Below are 25,289 nucleotides of genomic sequence, written 5' to 3'. Positions count from 1 at the left end.
CAATTAGCTAAGCTAATGAAAAAGGTTTTTGTCCTCTTTTGCAAGAATAATTTGAGGAATAGACTAGTGGGAGGATTTTCAAATTCCATTATCTTGCATAGGTGATTCAAGTCATCAGGGCAGCAAAGTGGAAAGAGACCGCTACTGACTTCTCGACATGGGGTTTGGAAGGGGTAGAGGTTAATAAAATAAACTTTGGGGTTTAAAAGGAGAACGTTAGCAGCTAACATTTTTTTTTTGAGAAAAAAAGTTAGTAGCTAACATTGACTATTGTATGCCAAAAAAATTTAGACATTGTACATTGTTTGACTTGCTATGTGTTTGTCAGTTTGTGTAACAACATATGATTCACATCAACTGGTAATTGCTTGCACATAAATACCAGCTGACATAGCTTATCCATGTTTATAATTTTTTGCTATATTTTAGTTTGTGTAGAGATTGACCAAGTGAAGAGATAAACCTACCCAGCAGCTTTAGGAACCATATTGTTAATGTGGGAACATGTAATCCTCTCTTCTTAGTAGTATCGAAAAAGTCTCATCTCCTTCTACACCAATTCATGGCATACCTGTATTTTGCAACAATTATGCTCTTCCACAAACATACTGGCACATATTTTCGCACATAAGAATAGATTTAGATGGTGCGAAATGGTCAATGAGGATCCGTATTTCAACTTGCTTGGGATCAAGGCGTTTTAGTTGTTATTGTACTTTTCTACAATTGTCTATCGAAGCCATCTATCAGATACCTAGGTCTCAATTGTGCAAACGTATTTCCATCTCGTTCCGTAACACAAGATGACACTTTTACAATTAATCTTCCTTTACCTTAAAGAAAATTCGTCATTAGGCTTTCTCACCTTTTTGTCGTCTATAAATGGATTTGGAATAAGGAGGGATATATGGTGGGACATCGTATTCGTGTTATGAGGATATTCTTGACTCCCTAAGACAATGTTTGGTTTATTATGATCGAGCACCTTATGTGCGGATATATAAAATTGACCAATTTTTCTCCACCTTGATTTGAAACCCATGTAGTTGGATTGTTACATAAGAAAAATTAGTACACGTGGTAAGCAGCTCTATGGGTTGTTTGGTTACTAGGATTAGAAAAATGATATAAAATACACAATTTTTTTTATCTCATACTTGATTAGATTATTTTAATCATGGGCTCACCTGTATTGTTGTTTTAATCATGGGTTCTCTTCTTAAATCAAGATTGTTCACTATGAAGGGTACTACCTGTATATGTTAAATTGTGTGATCACTTCATTTAAAAGTGTAAGCTATTAGAAAGAAGACACTTTTATTAACTTAATCATATCATCAACACACCTACACACCACCACAAGGCTTGATTCATTTTTAAGGGTCAATCATGTGGATATTTGTTGTGGTAGTGATCCTTGAACATAAGATCTTTGCCTGCTCTAATACATGTTGAATTATTTGACCACCCGTTCTAAAAGATTAAGCTATTAGAGTAGAAGAAAAAAAGCTATTAAAAGGAGCACACTTTTATTTACTTCATTATGTCTTCAACTAAATTAATTGTTTTATTTGTTAATTTATGGTTTGACTTAGAGTTATCAAATGAGAGAAGTGTGGAAAAACATCAAGGTCTTCTAGAAATCAAGTGTAAAGTGCAATTATGGCGTTGGCTTTAGAAAAGAACCACACTAATTAAGGAAAAATAATAATAAAATATCTCTAGTGCAAGAAAAAGTAATTATAACACTAGTCACTTATTATTTTCACAATTGAGTTGAAAAAAATTATAATTTAAGGAAACATCTAGTAAAAATCATGTCAATTAAGTTCAATAACCATTTTATATTTTTGATTTAGATGCATAAATGTACTTTAAATTTTCAGTGACTAGTTGTCTTATATTAAATCTAATTTCTTAATTCTAAATTTCTAACAATTAGAAAGATTCAGCCATAATGTTTTAGTGCTTGGTGCCTTCTTTTGAACTAGGTCATCTTTCCAACCTTGATATCACTAGGCTTCAAGGCTTAAACTTGCCTTAAATAGACTTATAACAACACTAGTTTAGTAGTATCGTAGTATCTTATCATAGTGGTCAGAGTCTAGTAAGGTGAGCAATATATTATCATTGTGGCCAGCGTTTAAAAGTTTTAGGTGCATTGTCGGCTAATTACATATGTTTATGATCAAAATCATATGTTTTGTTGTAGGCTCAACAGTGAGGTGATACTTGTAGGGCTATCATTATTCCTTTATGTTTTAACTACACGTCTAAGTTTCCTTTTTTGATTCATAAATATGCATCTAAGTTTTTCTTTTATCTTGTTCAGTTAACATGTTGGGGTATTGATTTCATGAGAAACATGGGTAAAATCCATGCTCTTTGTATACATAGAACACTTTAGCAACTGTAAGGTTTGACTTGATTTCAGGGGTCATCTGGTTCTTGGTATTGGGCAGGTTTTGGGGGGGGGGGGGGGTAATTTGGAAGGAGAGGAACTATAGAATTTTGAAGACAAAAACAATCCTGTGCAGAAAGTCAAGATGAATTGTATACTTTTGTTTCATTTTTGGTGTAAAGAAAACTATGTAGAGGAAACTGGATCACTAGTTGATGTGATAGATTCCTTGTGAAGCAGTTGTCCTAAGCATGTGGGTTTTATGTAATTATAGATGGCACAATTATGGTGCAGATCTCTATATATATACACGCACACACATACATGTTACCAGCTTCAAAAAAAAGTTTTTATTTGGGGGGGGGGATAAAGTAGTGGCATCATTAGTGTCTATTGGGTTATTTATCATCTAGATTATTTAGTCAAGTAGAACTTTTTTCTTCAATGAGGGGGTTAATTTTATCTCGTGGGTTTGCAATGGAATCCTATTGCTAAGAGTGCAAAAACTCTTACTCCTATGCCGTACCCTTCCCCAACTCCCATCCCTCTTACCTCACCTCCTCTCTTGCCTTCAAAGTTCATAGTCCATATCTACCTGCCTCTTGCTTGGTATTCTTTTATAATTTTTTTTTTTTTGAGAAAGGTAACTTGTATTATAAACAAAAGAATACATAAGGAGTATTCTAGTAATACTTACATCCAAAAGTTGCAAAAAGAAAAGAACTCCTATGGAGGTCATAATAACTCTAAAATACTAGGAATATCCTCTGCATCTTGAGGATATTCATGTTTACACCAAAAAAAGAAAAGAACCAGGCAATTTAGCTTCAAATTCTGCATAGAGCAGCTCTTGTTTTTAAAACATCTCTGGTTCCTCTCCATCCATATAGACCACCAAATGCAGGCAGGGATAATCTTCCATCTCTCCCTGTGTCCCGACTGATTCCCATCTCTGTTCTAGCAAGCTAGGGCTTCTTTGATGTTCCTCCCCTTAAGTTGATGAAAATCTGCCACAACTTCGCAGTCTCTCTACAATGTAGAAAGAGATGATTTATTGTCTCGACCTCACATTCACAAAACCAACACCTAGAACAGATTTGCATGCCTCTTTTCATGAGGTTGTGTTGAGTGAATGCAGCCTGATTGGCCAACAGCCAAGTGAAACATGCTATCTTGAATGGTATCTTGACTTTCCAAATCATCTTCCAAGGCCATCCACCTATATGAGTACCAGGTCTTTGTGAGCTTCTATAAGTCGAGCCAACTGAAAATCTGCCTTGCTCATCTGGATTCCAAAATAGGTTGTCCTCATCTGTGTTTAGATCTTTGCACTGCCCTAGAATGTTGAGTAGCTCAACTATTTTATTGACCTCCCAATCATTTAGATGTCTTCTAAACCTTAGATCCCACCCTTGATTATCTCTCATTTCTCTGATTGTAGCCTCTTTTTGAAGGCTCATGTTGAACAAAATAGGGAACCTATTTCTCAAAGTCACCTGATCCACCCATTTGTCTTCCCAGAACAAAGTCCTTCCACCATTCCCTACCTTGATTTTGCATTTGTTAAAGAATTTAATCCATAAATTTCTGATGGATCTCCATATTCCAGATCCATAGGGTTGTGTGGACAGGTTGGTGATCCACAAATTCTCCATACCAAACCTAGCCTTTATTGTTTCCTTCCAGAGAGCTTGTTCTTCTGAGGCAAATCTCCATAACCACTTCATAAGTAAGCTTTGATTCTGGATTTTTAGATTCCTAATCCCCAAACCTCCTTCGTTTTTGCTTAGAATGACTTGGTCCCACTTCACTAGATGGAATTTATGATTATTAGAATCACAATTTCCTTGCCACAAAAAATTCCTCCTAATTGCATCCATTCTGTCAATCACATTTGCAGGCATATGGAAAACAGACATCATATATGTGGGTAGAGCATCTAGCACACTGTTGATGAGTGTGACTTTTCCTCCCAAGGACAAATATTGACTCTTCCAGTTCACCAGCTTCTTCTCACACTTTTCTAGAATGTTGTTCCAAATACCTTTTGACATGCTCGTCACCCAAAGGCATGCCAAGGTATGTTGAGGGAAGATCCCCTACCTTCCCCCCTAGAATATTTGCAAGCATGTTTATCCTAGGCACCTCATTGACAGGAAAGATGAAGCTCTTTCCCCAATTGATGTGTAGGCCTGAGATGGCTTCAAAAAGGATCAGAATTACTCTCAAGTACTTTAGTTGAGAGCTGTCTACATCACAAAATATCAATGTGTCATCATCATACTGTACGTGGGAGATGGCCAGACCTTGTCTGTTATTCATATTAGCATTGAATCCTCTTATCCATCCTCTTGTTTGGGCTGTTTAGAGCATGACATTTAGGTCCTCCATCGCCAGGATAAAGAGGAAAGGAGATAAAGGATCTCCTTGTCTCAGTCCTCTCTGTGATGAGAAAAAACCAGAGGGGGCACCATTTATCAAAATAGAGAACTTCACAGTTGTAGTGCAAAACTTAATCCATTTTAGCCATTTTCCTCCAAAGCTCATGTTTTTATAAAGACTTCCAGAGGAAGCCCCAATGCAAGTGGTCGTAGGCTTTTTCAATATCCAATTTGCATAAAATGCCTGGCACCTTGCTGTTCTTTCACTCCTCCACACATTCATTTGCAATCAAAATTGCATCCATGATCTGCCTACCTTTTATGAAGGCCATTTGTTGGGCATCCACCAGATTATAGACCACTTTCTTAAGTCTTTCGGTTAAAACTTTTGAAATGATCTTATAAATGCTCCCTATTAGACTAATAGGTCTAAAATCCGTCAACTCCTTAGCCCCTATCTTTTTTGGAATCAATGCTATGAAGGTAGCATTAAAACCTCTCTCAAAAATACCATGATCATGGAAGTTTTGGACAGCTGCAACTACCTCTTTTCTAACTACCTCCCAAATGTAATGAAGAAAGCCATAGTGTACCCATTAGGGCCTGGAGCTTTGTCCCCAGCACATGCCATGACACAATCCTTTATTTCATCCTCAGTAAACTGACTCTGCAGCATGATATTGTCACCTTTACTAATCATCTTGCCATTTCTAGCAATGAACTGAGGTCTCCATCTCTCTGTCTCAGTGTAAAGATTCTGATAAAAGTTTAAGATTTCTTCTTTGATTATTGTTGGTTCTTGCGTGCGCACTCCATTAACAGAAATCTTATCAATGTTGTTGTATCTCCTGTGGCTGTTTGCAGTTCTATGAAAGAACTTAGTGTTCCTGTCCCCCTCTTTTAACCACAAAGCTCTGGATCTTTGTCTCCAAGATACTTTCTCTCTCTTTGCATTATCTTCAAATTCAACGGTGAGAACTGCTCTTAAATAGGATTCATCATCTGTGAGTTGTCTTTGGTCTTGTATCCTCTCTAGGTCAGCCAGTTGATTAAGAATGCTCTGTTTCTGTAGTCCCAAGTTTCCCTGTCTTGTTCTGCTCCACTCTTTGAGTTTACCCTTCAAGTATTTTAATTTACTTGCCAGGATAAAGTCAGGTTTTCCCCTAAAAATACTGGAGTCCCACCAAATCTTCACCATCTCCTTAAAATTTTCTATTTGGAGCCACCAATTCTCAAACTTGAAATAGGAGTTTGGTCTCTCCCAATTACCACATTCCAATATCAGAGGGCAATGATCTGAAATGACCTTTTTAATGTCGATTGTTTGATGTTCTTAAAAGTGTTCTCTCATTCCTCAGAAATCAAGAATCTATCTAGCCTGGCCGCATAAACTCTGCTGTCCCACCATACTTCCTCTTTCTCTTCTCTGTTGTTAGGGGGCATAAACTCCAAACATGTGCTAGCTGAAGTCCAGAGATTTGCCGGTGAATTTGCAAGTAATACAATATGCACATGTTTCACATACTTCCCCCTCCCAAACTCTGCTGTCCCACATTAGAATGACTCCCCCTCTAGTACCGCTTGCCTCTAATTGAGCATGTTTTACCCATCTGTTGGCCCATAAATCTCTCACTAAGTTGTTTATATCCCCTTGCAATTTAGGTTCCTAAAACAAAATACATCAACCTTCCAATTGTGTATGAGACTTTTGATCACTAGCCTTTTCCTGGCATCATTTAGTCCCTTCACATTCCATGAAACTATGTTAATCTTCATGAGACTGCACGATGTTGCATCCCCCCCTACTTTTTGTGCCATAGCTAAAAAAATTTGTTACCACTTCCAGGTTTTTTAATTCCTTTGAGACTTTTGATTTTGGTGTCATCAACATTAGAGCCTTTGCTGCTTCACCAGTTCTTTGCCTTTTCCCATCTATCTTCATAAACAGTTCCTCTGCGATTTCCTCGCACCCATTAAAGTGAATCCCAAATTCTTTTCCCAGATTAATGATGTTCTGTCGGACCCATAAAGGAATTGTAGAGTCCGATGTTGGTTCGCAGTTCTCTGGTGACTCGGTGTAATTTAATGGAGTGGCTTCCTCAACATTCACAGCTCCAAGTTCTTTGTTTCCTTGTTCTGCATAAGTGTCAATCTCTAATCTACTGTCCATCTGAATGATTGACATAGTGTCATCATCCCTATGAGTTGCATCCTGGAGCTCTTGATCCAGCTCTTCTCCCTCGCTTTGTAAGTCTCCTGATGAAGTATCAAAAATATTTTCTCCTTTGATATGTTGAGAGGCCTGCGCTTCTTTCCACTGATTTGCTATTATTTCATCTACATTAGGGTCTGCTGGACCTTTTGCATTTTTCCCCTCCCCTTTTTTAAAACCGATTTGGGCCACTGGATCATGGCCCAAATTTCCCCAGCCCAAAATTTCCCTCTTCTCATTTAAACTGCCTTCACGTGTATCAAGATCCTCATCCTTTTCATGTGACCTCTGGTACGTTTGCCCATCTGTAAAATTCAAATTTTCCTGCGACTTCGAAGTGCCCACGTGCCCCATCACCTCGGTGCACTCAAACCTCCCCCCCTACCCTTTATAAAGTAGGGTTTCTTCACAGACTGCTGGGTAATACCCTTCTTTCCCCTTTGTCCACTGTTCACCAACCTCGCCGGAGCATCAATCCAAATTTGGACCTTGATATAGATCCATCGTATATTAGTTCCACCGTCTTTGGGACTGATTCTTCATCCCCTCTTACATTTATTCTAGCCCATTTTAGGTGGTTTCCGAGCTCTGTTTCCTCTTCTGTTTGTATCCATCCACCGCACAGATTTCCGATCTCCCGAAGGATCTTTTGGGACCAAAACTGGAGTGGAAGACCTACCAGTCTGATCCAAACTTCCATCAGGCTTTCCTCGATGGAATTTGAGCATGGCTTTCACCAATCTAGATGTAATTTGTGAAATTTCCAGAACCATTCTCCCTTCACCACATGGTCTGCTGCTGTCTTGGTTGAGAACTCAAAGAGAAACTGGTTGCGTCCCATTTCATATATGTAAATACCATGGTGGTGTTTCCAGGAACTATTTGCCCAACGACGGATCTCAGCAAGATGGACATTCAAGATCTCCTCTGATAGGCTGCCTACCACGCTCCTATCCAGAAGTTCATTTTGTGTTTTACTAGCATCTTTTGAAATAAATAGGGAATTTCCTTTCCTGTTTACCCCAGAATCATTCATCTCTCTGGTTGACCATTTATTATTCTCGACAGCCTCTGCGTAAAGGAGCCCTTCCTCCGTTGTACGATGTAAAAGCTTGACTGTCCTTGTGGTTTTGACATTAATGAAGTTGGTTATCTTAGTAGCAATATCCAACCACCCTGAATTAAATGACCATTCTGGAACAATAATAATTGTTTTCTTCTTTCCTTGCATATTAATGATACTGAAATAGCGACCAAATCTGTTAAAATTTCTTGAGTAGAAAATCTCAGAATAATGGTTGTGATTTTTCCATCTCTTCACCGAGTTTCCTTTCGTTTTCGATGCTTCCTTCAAAAGGTGGACTATCCACTCCATCGTTTTCTGGCTGAAACTTGCCCTAGTCATTATGTTTTGGCCTCTTTCCACCCATTCATACCAAATCTCTAACCCTTGAGATCTTCCTTGTAATGTCAAATAATTTAAAACCTACCGCAAAATAGATGATATCGCTACCCATGATTAGAAGGAGATGAATAGAAGAAGAAAGGTTGATAGATAGGAGAGAGAATTCCGATGAAAGAAGTCCACCGGAATAGGAATCCAGGGCCCAAAAAGGACCTGAGATGAAAACCTCGGACATCGTGCCTGGGAGATTTTTTTAAAATAGTCTATTATTTACTGCTACAACCGAAATGAGCTTTTTTTTTTTTTTTTAATGATAATTATCTAAAGGAATATCTTAACGATCATTTCATACATAGTGTATGACCAAATCCAAGGAAAACTACCAATCTCATTGAGAGTCTTCCCAATAACAATCATTTCATAATAATACTACTCACTCTCGACTAGTCAATTTTTTCTCCATTCTTCAGTGTCATAATAATTCTTCTTTTTTCTTGCAAACCAAATGATCCCCATGAGTTAAAAAATGGATTAATATTGTTACAGCTTCCATATCATCATGAATATAAGAGTAGTAGTTGATTTCGTCACGGATGCCTTTTGACCTTTTAGCAAGAGAATAGTTCTAGATTCTCGAAAAGATGACTAATATTTATCAAATTATAATCACTTGCAATTTATTATTATCCTTTTCAAACAATTGCTTTTATAACCTATGATTGTTGCCAAATTGGGTCATGGTTTAAAGGCAGATCAACTTGTTTCTATTCCAATTGTCTAGAATTAAGAATGGAAAGACAAGACTTGTCTTACTATGTAGTTTTGGTAATATTGAGCTCATTGGCAAACTCTGGTAGAGGAAGCTCAAACGATCTTTTCCTATCAATCCTTTAACAGGAAGCAATTGAGAAAATACCGTCTTTTGAAATCTCATTGATGAAGGCACAAAGAGGGTAGGAAAAGATGGGATAATTATTGAAGAGAGGGCTGAAAAAATAGAAAAATCGCTGATAGACATCTGGCAAATAAAATTGAGTAATTAGTTGGAACTTTCTGATTCCTCTGCTAGTGGTGATTGATAGATGGTCTGGAGATAGTAAGGCCTAGCACAGACAAAATTGTAGCACAAACATTGAGAAAGACATTGGAATTTGGAGAATTTAGTGAAAGATGACGTGTTTTTCAAAGTGAGATGGCATGTAGCAACCACAAAATTTTATTACTATTGTTATATGGACTCTGTAGCCATAATTTACTAAAAATCATCATTAACTTTATAAAGACATTTATTGAAGTTTATGTTGTGTGTGTTTGCTAAAGATATGTGTTCTCTTGGTTTTTCACTATAAACATATCTTACTCGTTTGAGTGTATTAAAATATTATATCTATCTTTGCTTGGAGTGCTAAAGCGATTATAAGGCTTGGAGTGCTAATAGTTAGGGAAAGATGGGAGAATCAGAGGCGCAAGTTCCATTTGGGGAGGTGATGATTGGGAGGGAGGAAAAAGAGGTATGCAATAGTGAAGACCAGAGAACTTTGACCTCTGATGAAGAATGGGAAGTCGAAGAAGCAGAGCCACTATACATGCAACAGCAACTGTTAATCACAGAAAAAGAGAAAGAAGTTTCTGCTTGGGTGAAACAAAATTTGATCAAACTGGGGAAATTGTTGGGGGCTGACTTCCAAGGTCATGAAGAGGAAGCTATGGAACTGTTACTACAGGTGGACAGTGCCAGACAAGCCAGACACCAAGAAGCTGTAGCTGTAAGCAAGAAGAAAAGGTTCAAAGGCTCTAATGAATTGAAAAGTTTAGTAGCTTTTGATGTGAAGTTCAAAAGTGGGGGGTGTAGAGATAAGGGGAGAAACTTCCTACCTATTTCTTGATGCAATTTAAACTTGTCTCATGGAATGTAAGGGGTTTGAACAGTAGGGACAAACGGAGGGTTGTCAAGAACATTATGGGGGACTGGAAAGCTGACATTATTTGTCTTAAAGAAACCAAACTACAGGGGGATCTTACTGGGCTAGTAATGCAGATTTGGGGTGGTAGATGGATCAAAATGGCATGTTTGGAAGCTAGTGGGACAAGAGGAGGGATAATGATGCTTTGGGATAGTAGAATATGGAAAGGGGAAGTTCTAGAGATCGGGACATATACCCTTACCTGTAAATTTGAATCACAGGTGCAGGACTTCTTATGCCATATAACAGGAGTATATGCTCCAAATTGCTATGTGGAAAGAAGACTAGTATGGGAAGAAATTGGCTCTATCAGAGGTTTAATAGAAGGTCCATGGCAGTTTGTGGTGATTTTAATGAGGCTAGATATGTCTCGGAAAAGCGGAACTGTATCAGGAGAACAATAGGGATGCGAGAGTTCTCTGATTTGATCGAGGATCTAAACCTAGTTGATCTTCAACTAGAAAATGCAAAGTTCACCTGGTTCAAATGGGATAACCACCTGATTGCTTCAGGAATTGACAGGGTCTTGGTATCTCAAGAGTGGGATGATGCTTTTAGCAACTTGAAATAGTACACTATGCAGAGAATATTATCAGACCACTCTCCAATCACACTCCAAGGTGGTTCCTGGAAGAAGAGCAAGAGCTATTTTAAGTTTGAGAACTGGTGGTTAGGGACTGAAAGTTTCATTGACAGAGTAAGGACATGGTGGAACTCTTTTGATTATACTGGGAGGCCTGATTACATCCTTGCATCCAAATTAAAAGCGCTGAAACACAAACTGAAGGAGTGGAGCAGAAGTGAGCAAGGGAAGCTAGGCCAACAGAGGAAATCTTTACTTGAAAAGCTGGCTGCTATGGAAAACATTGCCACTGATAGAGGTCTAACTGAGGATGAGGCAACAGAAAAGGTAAGGTTACTTTTGAACTTGGAGGATTTGATAAAAAATGAGGAGATCTACTGGAGGCAAAGATCAAGATCAATTTGGTTAAAGGAAGGGGATAAGAACACCAAGTTCTTCCAGGAGATAGCTAATGCACACAAGAGTACAATAACATAGACCAACTGCTAGTCCAAGGGAACATTGTCCCAAGAACCAAAAAGAATCCAAGGGGAAATAGTGGAGTTCTATCAGAAGCTTTATACAGAGGAGTTGCACTGGAGACCTGCCAACAATTTTTTAAATTGCCCAAGGTTGACAGGGGAGGAAAAGGAGGATCTTGAAAGAAGCTTTGACGAGGAAGAAGTTCTAAGGTGTTTAAAACAGTGTGCAACTGATAAAGCACCAGGACCAGATGGCTTTACTATGGGGTTTTATATCAAATGTTGGGAGGTGGTGAATGGAGACTTTTCAACACTTCCATGAACAAGGGAGGTTTGAAAGAAGTCTGAATTCTACATTCATGGCCCTAATCCCAAAGAAGAAAGGTGCAAAAGAATTGAGGGATTTTAGACCTATTAGCTTGATAGGTAGTTTGTATAAGATCTTCTCAAAAGTGCTTACTGAAAGGTTGAAAAAAGTGATGTCCAAGCTTGTCGGTACACAACAATTAGCTTTTATTAAAGGGAGACAGATAATGGATGCCGTCCTCATAGCTAATGAAGTTGTAGATTCCAGGTTGGTCTAAAAAAAACCAGGAATTCTATGCAAATTAGACATTGAGAAAGCATATGACCATGTCAATTGGGACTTTCTTATAGGAATGCTAGAGAAGATGGGATTTGGCCACAAATGGAGACAGTGGGTTAGATTTTGCATATCTTCAGCGAACTTCTCAGTATTGGTAAATTGCTCTCCAGCAAGATTTTTTAGGTCACAGAGAGGTCTTAGGCAGGGTGATCCCCTATCACCCTTCCTTTTCATACTAGTCATGAAGGGACTCAACAATATGATCAAGAATGCATGCAATGAAGGATGGCTGAGAGATTTTGAAGTTGCTAGAGCTGGAAGGGAAAGTCTAGAGATCACTCATTTACTATATGCAGATGACACCCTAATTTTTTGTGATGCTGAGGAAGACCACCTTAAAATATTGAGACTGATTCTAGTTATTTTTGAAGCTATGTCTGGGCTACATGTCAACTGGAGGAAAAGCTTCTTGTATCCAGTAAATGAAGTACCAAACATGGAAATTTTGAAGTCAATATTGGGAGGTGAAGTGGGTGTCCTCCTAACCACATACTTGGGTATGCCTTTTGGGGCAAAATCCAACTCTATGGAAATCTGGGATAGGGTGATTGAGAAGTGTGAGAAGAGGCTAGCAAGGTGGAAGTCTCAGTACCTCTCACTAGGGGGTAGACTAACTTTGATTAATTTTGTACTTGATGCACTTCCAACATATATGATGTCATTATTTCCTATCCCACCGGGAATCATCAATAGGTTGGATAGCATCAGGAGAAAATTTTTATGGCAAGGGAACAAGGAAAGGAGAGGATATCACTTAGTCAAATGGAAAACTGTGATCACCGAAAAGAGAGTTGGGGGCCTGGGGATCAAGAACATGAAGAACCAGAGTAAAGCTTTGAGGATGAAGTGGCTTTGGAAGTACTCAAATGATAATCATAATCTGTGGGGCTCAGTCATAAAGGCAAAATATGAAGAGAGTGATGGTTGGATGACAAAGGAGGTTACCACCCCTTATGGTGTTAGCTTATGGAAATCCATTAGAGAACTTTGGAATGAATTCAAACCTAACACCAAGATCAAAGTGGTAGCTGGCATAAAAACTAGGTTTTGGAAGGATGATTGGCATGCAGAAGGAAATATGGAGACTCTCTTCCCTGACATCCACAATTTAGTTCTTCAGCAACCAAGTACTATAGCTGACTTATGGACTCCTCAAGGGTGGAATTTTGTATTTAGAAGACACCTCAATGACTGGGAAATTCCAAGAGTAACCGAATTTTTTAGAAGCATTGATCAATTTAGTGGTCTGGAAATGGGGCGAGACAGATTGCAGTGGTTGGGAAACAGTAAAGGGATTTTTAAAGTAGGTGCAGTGTACAAGAAGTTGAATCATCCAAATCTGCAGCTACTCAAGTGGCCCTGGAAACAAATATGGAAAGCCAAGATCCCCTACAAGGTGTCTTGCTTTGTGTGGTTATTGGCTAAAAAAGCAGTATTGACACAGGAGAATTTAATGAAGAGGGGAATTACACTTTGCTCTAGATGTTTTTTCTGTGGGAAAACTGCAGAAACAGTCAATCATTTGTTTATCCAATGCGAAGTCACTGGCCAGTTGTGGAATTTGTTCCTGAGACATAAAAGCATCTCCTGGTCCATGCCTGGGAGAATTTCAGAGGCTCTATTTAGCTGGGAAGGAGCAGGGACACAAGCAAAAAACAGAAGTAACTGGAGAATTGTCCCTGCCACTATTTGGTGGACAATATGGAAAGAGAGGAACTTTAGAGTTTTTGAGAATATGGAGAGTAGTATGCAACAAGTTAAACTGAATTGCATTTCGACTCTGTGTTTTTGGTGTAATCAAATTTACTCTAATGATACCGTCTCTATCATTGATGTCTTAGACTCATTATAGGGATAGGTCGGTATTATTAGAGTTTCCTTGTGTAAATACGGGTTTCAGTACAACCTATGTACTGTTATGCAGAAATAGAAACAATTACCATTTTTCAAAAAAAAAAAAAAAAAAAAGTTAGGGAAAGCTTAAGGAGAGAAATCAAAGGGTCTTTCAAGGGAAAGAATGCTCTGTACAGAATATTGATTAAGTTATTATTACTTTAGGCTTTTGGTGTAAAGAGCAGAATATAGAAGAAGAAATCCAATTAGTGGATTTTATAGGTTCCTTATAAATATCCTGACTCTTTTGTAAATTTTGGAGGTGACCAGCATAGCCCTGAATGCTGATAAATACAACTTTTACAAATTTCAATTTTTAAAAAAAAATGGAAATAACACTTTATAAATTCTATCTTAAGCAATACATCTTTGTTTAATCCTTAATTTTGTGATGCAGATGGATCCTGCTTACAGGCCTAGTTTACTGGTGAGTAGCAATGGTGGATCTGGGGTGCTTCCATTCGCTGGGTCAGACTTGGTGCTAAGCCCTTCCCAATGGAGTAGTCATGTTGTTGGTAGAGCTTCTTTCTGTTCATTGTTAGATTAAATTTATATTTGTTGAACCGAGTGTTGTTTATTATTTTGCACGGGGAGCGTCTTCCCAATCCCCTCTATCGGTTTTGAAACCCCTTGTTAGTCTCTTAATGCCTAATTCACACATTTACTGCTTTTTTCATGACAAGAATTGACACATTTATTGTTGTTTCTTTCATTGCACTGCAAAAAAAAGAATAGAGTACATGTGTTTACTCTCTTTGGGTTTACTCAGTGAATTAGATGCAGACTTGGTGTTTTTCCTCAAATTGTGGACCATTACATGGATCCTGAACTAGGGGGAAAGAATCCAATTTTTATTTTGTGATGCTAATATTGTTTATTGTTGAGAGGATATACATTGTAATATCCATGGTTGACCTATCATTGTAAAACAAATTGTTTGTTAATTGTATCCCTGATAGTCCTAACTCCTTACCATGAAATCTATTCATGAAGGTTCTAAGTTGTGACTGATTTACTAGTGGATCATTCTTCATATTTATCTCAATTTTATTATTTCCTGGCATGTGTGATCTAGGTAAAATTAGCTCATGGCTTGACTTGGATTCTGAAGATGAGATGCTTCGGAGGGATTCTGAGATTACATTGAAACAAGAAATAGCCTGGGCTTCTCACCTTTCACTGCAGGTGAGACTCTTGAATATTCTATGTTGTGCAAACTGAATGGAAACTGATTTGCAAACATTTTCTTTTCTCATTATTTTTATCGTCTCCAAATTTTTATAGTTTCTTGCAGTTTAGTTTCTATATATGCTTCTGTGGCTGTCTTTTGTTCCTACAGTATACAGGGTTGCCACCCACTTGATCTCCAATTCAATAGTAGTCTTTCACCTATGTACTTAACATACAAAACTACAAAAGTGTGCTTCATTCACATAGAAGTGTATCAACATGCAAACTAGTATTGGATATTCTTCTAATAACAACTTCCCTTTTTATGCCAAAGTGTCTTAGGGATGTAAGAAATGTGATTGTTTCTCTCCATCAGACTCTTTTTAGCTGCCTTAAACAATGTTAGAAGTTTGACCAAAAGCACTGTGTTGACTTGACATGACAATGTACCGGTGGTGTGAAGATGGTATGTGGTTTATATCAGATTTTGTCAAATCTGATCTTAGACTTTGACTTTGCGTCAGTAGATTAAGAAGATGAAGGGCAACAAGCAAGAACCACATGCTGCTGTTACTCTTCATTCTTTTCTGTCTATTACTTGCTCTTTTCCTGTATGTGATATGAAAGAAAGTCGGTGAGACAAGTTAGGCTGAAAGAGAGCATGTTTATAACCAAGGGATTTAAAAGAAGATGTTAACACTTTGAGTATATATATGTATAATTTTTACACTTGGAGAGCAGGGGTTAAATCCTAGCCAAGACAGAACACACTAGAAGATTTCTTATTATCTACCTAAGCTTTGGTGAACCAGAGTTCCTCGGTACTTGTGATGGTGGGAAGTAGCAGGTAGCTGATAGAGTAGTTAGGGTGTGTGCAAGCCATTATAAGAGGATTAGTTCTACTTCTTCAATTGTTCTCCTAATTCTAAGCCTTAAACTCATTGTATGTGCACCTGCATTGATTAGCCACTAGATTATCCTTGGGCAGACAACTGCTTAAGATAGCTCAAATTTTTTGGCGTTATTGTTTATATTTGAAGGCCAACCCTCCTCGGGAGGAGAACTGCTAAAGATAGCTCGATTTATAGCATTATTGTTTATTTGTGGAAAGCCAACTGGTGGGTGTGGCCTAACTGTGGATGAAGCTAGAATAAAGACCATGTGTGACTAGTGTCTGAATACCACCAGCCTTGGTGGACAGAGTTACTAGGTATCAATACTGGTGTAGGTACCTGATGGAGTAGTTGAGTTGCAAGTTGATCCGAACACCACTATTATGATTTATGAAAAGAAAATTCTAGCTGTGAATGCTTCTGTTGGGTTGGCACCTTTTGCATGCCTCTCCATGTTTGCCTCCATCAAAGAATACGAAAAAATGGGGGAGGACAATGATTGTGTAAATGCAGTTACTTTTCTGTTTGCTCTCGCAACCTTTATTTGCTTGAATTAAGCAGCATTTTTGTTTATTGCTTACACATTTTCTGATCATGCAGGCCTGTCTTCTTCCTGCACCCAAGGGAGTGACCTGTGCTAATTATGCTAGATGTGTGAATCAAATTCTACAGAATCTAAGCAATATGCAGGTGTCAATCTTGTCTTTATTTTGGTTTTTAGTTATTTTTCCTCTGTTTTTATTCACTTTAAATACTTGTTCCAGCATAGTTTGTTTTATGTTTCATATTCTCATTTTGATTTTATGTGGTTTGAAGTTGTGGCTAAGGATTCCATTGGAGAAATCTGATGATGATGATGATGGAAATAGAAGTCCTAACTCTATGGTGAGTAATTGCTGCATGACTGCTTAGTGAAGATCTATAACTTTGCATCCCCCTAGCTGTCAGACTGGTCATTACTGAAAATCAGTGCCAATGACAGATGTTATAACATTCATCATAATTTTAATGGTCAATATTGGTGGACGATATGGAGAGAGAAATATGAGAGATTTTGATGGAATTGAGAATGATTTTGTATATTTTAGGAGTAGCCTCTTTTCCCTTGTTTCTTTTTAGGGTACCCACGAGATTCCTGTAGGTATAGAAGATTGGGTGTCGTTTGTATAAAATCATATATTTTTGTAAGATGTGCTGCTTTTTGTATACTTGTCTACAGGTATCTTTTCGCCCATTGTTAATAATTTATTTTCTTGATAAAAATTGGTTTATTTAGTGGCATTTTCTATGCTATACTTGGATCCATCTGGCTGGCTCGTTGACCATGATGCTTTATTTCCCTTACTGATATTATCCTTCTGATAAGGAAGTGATTCTGGTTTTCTTTTTGGTGCTACTGGGGATGTCCTGGTAAAAGTGAACGGAGTGTTTATCATTTTGTATTGGCTGCATTTATTCTCAAGTCTGATATTTAATTATTGTCTCTGATAAATCTCCCTAAAGCTCCTCTTTTCAATTTTTCATTTATGTTATTCGAGCTATAGGTCACAATGCTTGATTTTAATAGATAAGTTAGTGCTTTAGTTTGATGATGGTTTCTTTATATCAAGCAGGGTGAAGAACATAGAGATTCATGGGAAATGTGGAACTCATTCCGCACTCTCGGTGAACATCACAGTCAGCTTTCAGTTGCACTTGATGTTTTGTATGTATATAAATTTATGAAGTGTAGTTATTTTTAAGTTTAATGGTTTCTTTAAAATTTTTTTTTTTTTTTAATGGTTTCTAGGTGATTAACTTTGAGGAAAATTCTTTGTTGAGATTCATTGTCGTGGTTATGTCAATACACTTACATGCGATTTACTTGCTGTGTAGATCCTCATTACCCTCTGTGAATTCACTTGCGCGGTGGTTTGGGGAGCCTGTTAGAGCTGCTATAATTAATTCCAATGTAAGAAATTCAAGGGGTTGCCCCTTTTTTCTCCACTGTAGTGCTTGATACTCCTTTTGTTCTAAGTAAGAAATGTTACTGTGCTGATTCAACAGTCTTTTCTCACCAATGCCCGTGGCTACCCCTGCTTGTCAAAACGACACCAAAATCTATTGACGGAGTGTTTCAACCACTCAATTCAGGTAAGCACGTTACCATCCAGTTCAATGATTCAATATGGAGTTTTCCGTTAACAATATAATTCAATGCATATTTGAAAAAGTGGGTTAAAAAATTGGTGACAAGTTCATTGGGCAGCACTGTCTTTTGTTTTCTGTTAATTTACTGGTAAAGGCCATTACTTTGAACTGTTTTAATCAATTATAGAGAAAATGCTCTTTATCTCTCTAAAACAAATTTGCTGATTTGTAGGGAAAATGTCTTATCCCTGGGTAGATACATTTTAATTTTACAAATTGTTATTGTTAATGTGTTACAAACTCAGCCATATGTACATATTCAACATGGGTGTCTGGAACTATACTGTAACAGGTATACCGTATATGTAGTTTTCGCTTATTTTTAGTGAATAAAGAATCATCCAGAAGTACTGTCACAAGTATGTGAAGGATGCATGCAACTTAAAGCACAATTCCATTGATCTTAACTGTTCCAATAAGTATATCTTTTACAGAGACGATAAAAATCCTGCCAGGAATTATCTAATATCACGTGGACATGGTTTTCTTTGGCTGGTGTTTGTGTAGTTTCCCTAACTGAACTAACCAGTTCTTTTCGCAACCAAAGCAGAATTGCTTTGGGCATCTTGGAATTTTTTTTTTGACATGGGTAACTGTTTCTATTTCTGTAACACAGTACATGGGTTGTACTGAAACCATATATACAAAAGAACTCAAAATCTATTGTCTTATCCTTATAATGAGTCTAAGACATCAATGATAGAGACAATATCATTAGAGTATATCTGGTTACACCAAAAACATGAAGTCAAAATACAATTCATTTTGACTTGTTCTATAGTATTCTCCATATTCTCAAAGACTCCAAGGTTCCTCTCCTTCCATATTGTCCACCATATAGCTACAGGTACAATTCTCCAGTTGTTTCTGTTTTTAGCGTGAACTCCTCCTTCTTCCCAACTGTGTAATGCTTCTGTGATTTTCCCTGGCATGGTTAAATAATTGCTTCTTGGAAACTGGTGCTCTAGGTTAAATAAATTGCTGGAAACCAATCTAGTTGTCCAATTTGAATTTTGACCATTTGACACAATTATTACTTTGGTGACAAGTATGTAAGATAAGGCGATGGCTGGAAAGAGATAGAAGGATTAGTCGCCTAATTAGTAGATCTGGAAGCATTGGAATGCTAAAGCAGGCTAGCAAGAAGCATAATGGCAACTGCCAAAATTGGTCTTTTTATCCTAAGATACTTCAGCCACCTACTGCTCAATGGAGATAACTCCTGTAACTCCGTTGTAGGGGAGAAGACCTTTGACATGATGGAATATTAGCATGGTACGTGATCGCTAAAAATAGGAAGTTCAGGAGCAGGGTTAGTATTGATGAACAGAGTCTCATATGTTGTCTTCCATTACGCAGAGCACTGGAAGGATGATGATGCATCTGCCCTGTGAAGAAAAAAGAACAGGTCTATCAGTATCAGGTGGCACAAAAAATTCAACCATTTGGTGGACACACATAGAATCATGCTGAGAGAAAAGAAGATAGAATCATCCAGTCAGAACTGGATGTGGATATGGGATAGTTAGTGATAACTGGGAAACTGCGAAGTATGTCTAGAGAAGAATTGACTATTCAAACAGTCTCTGATTGGTCTATGCCATGCACAGGCAGAATATTGTAAGGCTTTTTAGCTATCCACCGAGTCTTGGATCTGGAAACAACCAATTTCTTGGTTATTACAAAAAGCACAAAAAAGCATATTGCAAGACAATTTTGAGCTGTAACTGTTTCTTAACAATGTGAAGTGGCCATTTGGTGCTCTTTGTGATTAAAAAATAATGTTAGCATAATTGGAAGGGGAAATAGGTTAAGCTGAATGAGATGCAGCAGAATAGACTACCCAATAGTCCGGGTTCCATGTTTACTGGCAGATCTTCAGTAAGGTACCTAACCAAGCAACTAAAAATTATGAGTCAATCTTGGTGTAGGTACACAGTGGTGGTAAACGCATGGACCACTTGTCGGTGACTCATTTCTGGGGAAGGGGATTACATGTGAAGAAGAAAGCTCAGTAGCCTGGTCATATGAATGGCCAGTTACAAGGCAGGATCCTGGAAGAGAATTGGAGCATTGCCTGGTGGAAGAAAATTGCGTGTAGAGTATGAAGGAGAAATAGAAATGAGAATTCGAGTGTTGGAGGAGTTTTATTAACTTGATTAAAAGGGTGGAGTGTTTGAGGAGGTGAACGAAATTGGGATTCTTTAAACCTGAAGAGTAAGTAGGACACTGAGTGTTTGGGGAGTTGAAGGGAATTGATGTTGTTTGAAACTGGAGAGTAAGTGGCCAAGTATTACTTACACTACCACCATTTTATCAAGATTTCTTGTGTTATGTGCACTTATGCCTGTTTTAGTCATTTTTAGTAACTCATTACCTAAATTTTGTACATAGCTTGTGGTTTGAGCTGATACATTGGTAGGTTTGTTCAGCTTGGTCCAAATCGGTTATAAAAAATTGCCTACAAATGAGTAACTGAAGTTTTTGCTCCAGTAACATACACATGTATCGGTACTTGATGGATATGCAACATTTCTTAGATGGTTTTACAGTAATTCATCTGTTTATCAGGGGTTTCAATATTTTCATTAGATTGAATGATCTTTTTTAAGCTCACATATTTTTGTTTAATGTGCTTAGGCTACCGATTTGAGTGTAGCACCTTCAAAACATCAAACCATTTGGTAGCAAGTTGAGAATGTGTTATCTTGTTGTCATATCTACTCATTTTCATATGCTGAGTTATCTCCCAATTTGTTATCTGCATTCGATTCTTCTACTTGTCTTGTTGGATAATCATATGATTTTCTTCATTTTTGGGATCTTACCATGAACTCTCTCTTGCAAATGTCTCCTGCAGATAGTCATCTCTGGACAACAAATGCAGAATATCCCCACGGGAACTTCAGTGTCAAATTCTCACAATAGTAATAATCAAAGTGAGGGCGTTGAGGGTATGGCGTTGAACTGGATTTGAGATTTATTTTGATAATCAGAAAGTCACAGTGATGAATTTTAAGCTGCCTTAGTTTCACTCCGATATTTTGGTTTGTCCTACTTCGCAGTTTCTTTTTCCATTGTTGCCGGTAATACTTGTGATATGTTAAATATCCATAAAACCACCATTTGGTCGTCCAGTTAGGGCTAAAGTGCTACAAAAAAATGACCTGTATCCTACATATTCCATGTATATGAAATACCAATTTACATATTCACCTCGGTCTCCTTAATTATTTGTCGTCAATATAGCACCAACTACTAACCAAGCAGACCATCTCTTCGATGCTTTGGTGCGACATAATTTTTCTCTATCGCACTCGTCTCCTACTCTTAACTCTATATAATAAGATCTCACCATAAAAGAGTTCGTTCCTATGAATTTCAAACCATACAGTTTTCCCCCCTTCCACCATCTCCACCCCTGTCCTATTTGCATCTGAGTGTCCTTGTGAAGTTTGTATCCTTCGTGAACCCCTTGGTATCCCCATAAAACAATTGACCACCATATTCTCTTTCTCGATCGTCAGAGCATGCACCTATGGGAATGCAGGCATTAGGTTATCTATATTCCTTTATGTTCAGTCTTATTGTTAGCAAGATTGCTTTAGTTTGTATTAACATTGTTCAGGCATGCAGCGACATCCGCTAAGGTCATACCTGGACTACATTGCTTATTTGTACCAGAAGATGGATCCACTTCCTGAACAAGAACGCTTTGAGGTAGTGTTTCTCCTGTGCGTTTGGGGATGTTGTTGACCTGTTGGTTCGTTTGTATTAAGTTTCAATGACACTCCGACTTTTTTCTTATTCAGCTTGGTTATAGAGATTACTTACAGTCTCCCTTACAGGTGCATGCTTTATTCTCTATCTTCATAATTTTCTTCTATAAGTATAGGTAGCTGAACTTTTTTTAATTCATTTCTTTCCTTCAGCCTCTCATGGACAATTTGGAGGCCCAAACTTATGAAACATTTGAGAAAGACACAACCAAGTACATACAGGTACGTGTAAGCTTATTGTCTGGCAGTAAAACTTAAACTAAACTTAGTCAGGGGCTTGTTTGTAGTTACTATAGTTTAGAATGTTCTGAAGTGCTAAGCAATGCGGCTTTTACAAAAGAAATTGACACTGGCATACTTCTGCAACTATCATATGCTTGTGTGCTCCTTTCTGATTGAAAGAAAAATATCTGTTGAAATTTTGTCTGTTTTCATCTATTGTTGTTTTTGGGAGAAACAAGGGGCTGCCACGTTAAGGAGGTATGCAGATGTTGACAACATGGTGTTAGCAAGAGATCATACTCTTTCATTGTGCTCGTGTACATTCAGATTTTTGGTGAGCACAAAGCGGAAAAAAGCTAAAAGGCCCCGCTTCACGCTTTAAGCGAAGCACTCGCTTCATTGAAGTGAAGCACAATTTATAAGAAAAAAGGCCAAAATAAATAGAGACAATATATAAGCAAAAGTTCAAATCAAAAACTAAAAAGTAGATATCACACAATCTTTCATAGACCAAAGACAAACAAAATCAAAGATACTAACGGTTCAACATCTAATTCTTATTCTTCTATAGTTCTACCTCGACATGATTTTTTAAATATTGTATTCCTAATTATCATTATATTGCTCATCATCATCTTCAACTCCATCATCACCCTTTTCAATTTCATCAACCAGGGATAAATTTGTACTACTTCTTTTCTCCTCCTAAGTAAGCTTTAAGGGGTCGTTTGGTTGGGAACAAGTTATCCCAGGATAAGTTATCCTGGGGTAAATTTGTACTACTTCTTTTCTCCTCCTTAGTAAGCTTTAAGGGGTCGTTTGGTTGGGAACAAGTTATCCTGGGGTTAGCTATCCTGGGATAACTTATCCCACCATGTATATGGGATAACTTATCCTATCACTATGATATAAATGGTGGGATAAGTTATCCCAAACATGGCAACCAAATAAGATAATTTTTTTTTATCCCATCACTATTATTTTTAATCCCTCACACCAAACGACCCCCAAGTAGTCCCCTTAAATCATAATGGTCCTTCTCAACTCCACTTGCCTCTGCATCAACACCCTAAGTGAAATCAAAATCGCCCTAAAAAATGCTTCGTCTTTAGCATTCCAACAACGATTTGTCATTCGCTAATATCATCAATATTATCCAAAAGAATTGGATCAATTGTATTGCTAGCATTGTAAAGACGCCTCAAAATTCCATTGTATTTTATGAACACTAGGTCATTGAGGTGCTTCAAGGTTCTCTTCTTCAATGACCTAGTGTTCATAAATATAATAGAACATTAAGGGGTTGTTATAATGCTCGCAATGAATTGATCCACTTCTTTTGCATAATATTGATGATATCAATGAATGACTAACTGGAGTTGAGAATGCTAAAGATAAAACAATTTTTGAGAGATGTTCTGCTTTCACTTGGGGTGTAGCCGAAAAGGCAAGTTGAGTTCAGGAGAACCATTATGATTTAAGGGGGAGTACTTCAAGCTTACATAGGAGGGGAAATGAAGTAGCTACAAGTTTATGCCTAGTTGAAAAAGATGATGATGGAGTTGAAGAAGACAATGAGCAATACAATGTTAATTGAGGAATACAAGATTTTGACAATCTTGTAGAAGTAGAGCTATAGCAGTTGAAGAATAAAAATTGGATGTTGAACCATTAATAGTTTTGATTTTGTTTGTCCTATGGTCTATGAAAGATTTTGTGATATCCACTTTTTAGTTTTTAATTTGAACTTTTGCTCATATATGTTGACTCTATTTGTTTTGGTCTTTTTTCTTTGAATTGTGCTTCACTTCGAAGAAAAGAGTGCTTCGCTTAAAGCGTGAAGTGGGGCCTTGTTGTTTTTTTCCGCTTCGCACTCCCCGAAACATTGATAAGAATGTACCCTAACTGCTTAAGTGAAAACACCTGTGAAGGGTCTTTCCTTGAAAATGTCCTCGAACATCAAATATATATAATGAACTGCACATAAAGTCCAATATATGTGAGGGAACATTCCCTTCAACATATCATCCACTATAACATTTTCATCTGCATTATCTGTAACAATTTGAACAACATTCTCTGCACCAATCTTCTATGTAGTGTTCTGAAAGAAGGAGAACATTTTGATGGAATCAATAGATGAGTTGCTCGTATCAATGGATTCAAGAAATAAGCTTTTCTTTGGAGAACTCACCAAGACATTGATGTTCATTTTTCTGGTTCTTGTCGTTCTCTTATCCATCATAATGGAACATTCAAATTTGTTCCATTCTACTCGATGATCCTCCACAATTTATTTTTGTTTCTTCCACTTCTTTAGTTAGTTAATTAACTTCATGATAAGTGGCGGGTTTCCACCGTGAAAAGGCCGCAACTGCACGTTCCCTCAAATATTCCTTGGCAACATCATGCAAACTTTTTTTTATTGCTTTTCCCTGCATTATCTCCTGGCTTCTACGGAAAATAATAATCTTAAAGTACTTTTCCTACCAATTGATCCACAACTTGACGAGACTATTGCGTTCTTGCCTCTTTTTGTGATTTTGCAGGAAGCGAAAAATCCGCAACTTCACCCTCTTCCATTTCTTCTTCTTCATCATCGTCAAGATTAGTCGCATTTGGTTGATCTGACATTTAACTTTTTAGCTCCTTTTTTTTCTCAACATGCTTTTTTATTTCTTCCCTCACAATCTCTGGGCATTTTGCACAATGTGCGACATCGCTATAAATTACCAATAAGATATTAAGATGTTTGTGGTGAAAAATTCCGCCTTGAAATGTATTGTCACAAAAAATACATGCGACATATTTTTTCACTATAAAGAAAAAAAGAATTCAGCAACATATTTAATCACTTTTAGCAGTTACAAATTTTTTTTAGCAAGGCAGTTATATTTTTTTCCCAGAACACTAGCAGAAGTGAAAAAAACAGAGCACTAGCAGGCAGAGCAGTAGATGTCGTGAAAAAAAACAGAGCACTAGCAAAAAAAAGAAGAAACAGAGCAGAACTGTAGATGTGAACAAGAATACAGAGCTCAAATTTTTTATCAGAAGGAAAGACCTGAAGTCGAGAAAAAAGCAGAGCAAAG

General features: G+C 37.5%; 2 protein-coding genes across 2 annotated transcripts in view; one reads left to right on the top strand and one right to left on the bottom strand.

The window, feature by feature from the left end:
* LOC125814687 (peptidyl-prolyl cis-trans isomerase CYP18-1) overlaps positions 1–25,289 on the bottom strand; it is a 217,227-nt gene that overhangs the window by 128,757 nt on the left and 63,181 nt on the right. The window lies entirely within an intron of this gene.
* The window catches only part of LOC125814646 (protein arginine N-methyltransferase 1.5), a 35,249-nt gene that overhangs the window by 649 nt on the left and 9,311 nt on the right, over positions 1–25,289 (top strand). Inside the window, exons 2-12 of the mRNA XM_049494116.1 lie at positions 14,344–14,461; positions 15,022–15,131; positions 16,610–16,699; positions 16,826–16,894; positions 17,623–17,714; positions 17,885–17,960; positions 18,056–18,142; positions 21,060–21,153; positions 21,828–21,919; positions 22,012–22,047; positions 22,132–22,200. Of these exons, the coding sequence (XP_049350073.1) occupies positions 14,344–14,461; positions 15,022–15,131; positions 16,610–16,699; positions 16,826–16,894; positions 17,623–17,714; positions 17,885–17,960; positions 18,056–18,142; positions 21,060–21,153; positions 21,828–21,919; positions 22,012–22,047; positions 22,132–22,200 (933 nt within the window). The remainder of the gene's footprint in view (positions 1–14,343; positions 14,462–15,021; positions 15,132–16,609; positions 16,700–16,825; positions 16,895–17,622; positions 17,715–17,884; positions 17,961–18,055; positions 18,143–21,059; positions 21,154–21,827; positions 21,920–22,011; positions 22,048–22,131; positions 22,201–25,289) is intronic.

This window comes from Solanum verrucosum, unplaced genomic scaffold (assembly GCF_900185275.1).
Source record: "Solanum verrucosum unplaced genomic scaffold, falcon-dt-bn FXZP01000268.1, whole genome shotgun sequence".
Classification (NCBI taxonomy): domain Eukaryota; kingdom Viridiplantae; phylum Streptophyta; class Magnoliopsida; order Solanales; family Solanaceae; genus Solanum; species Solanum verrucosum.
This window is presented reverse-complemented; position numbering and strand designations above follow the sequence as displayed.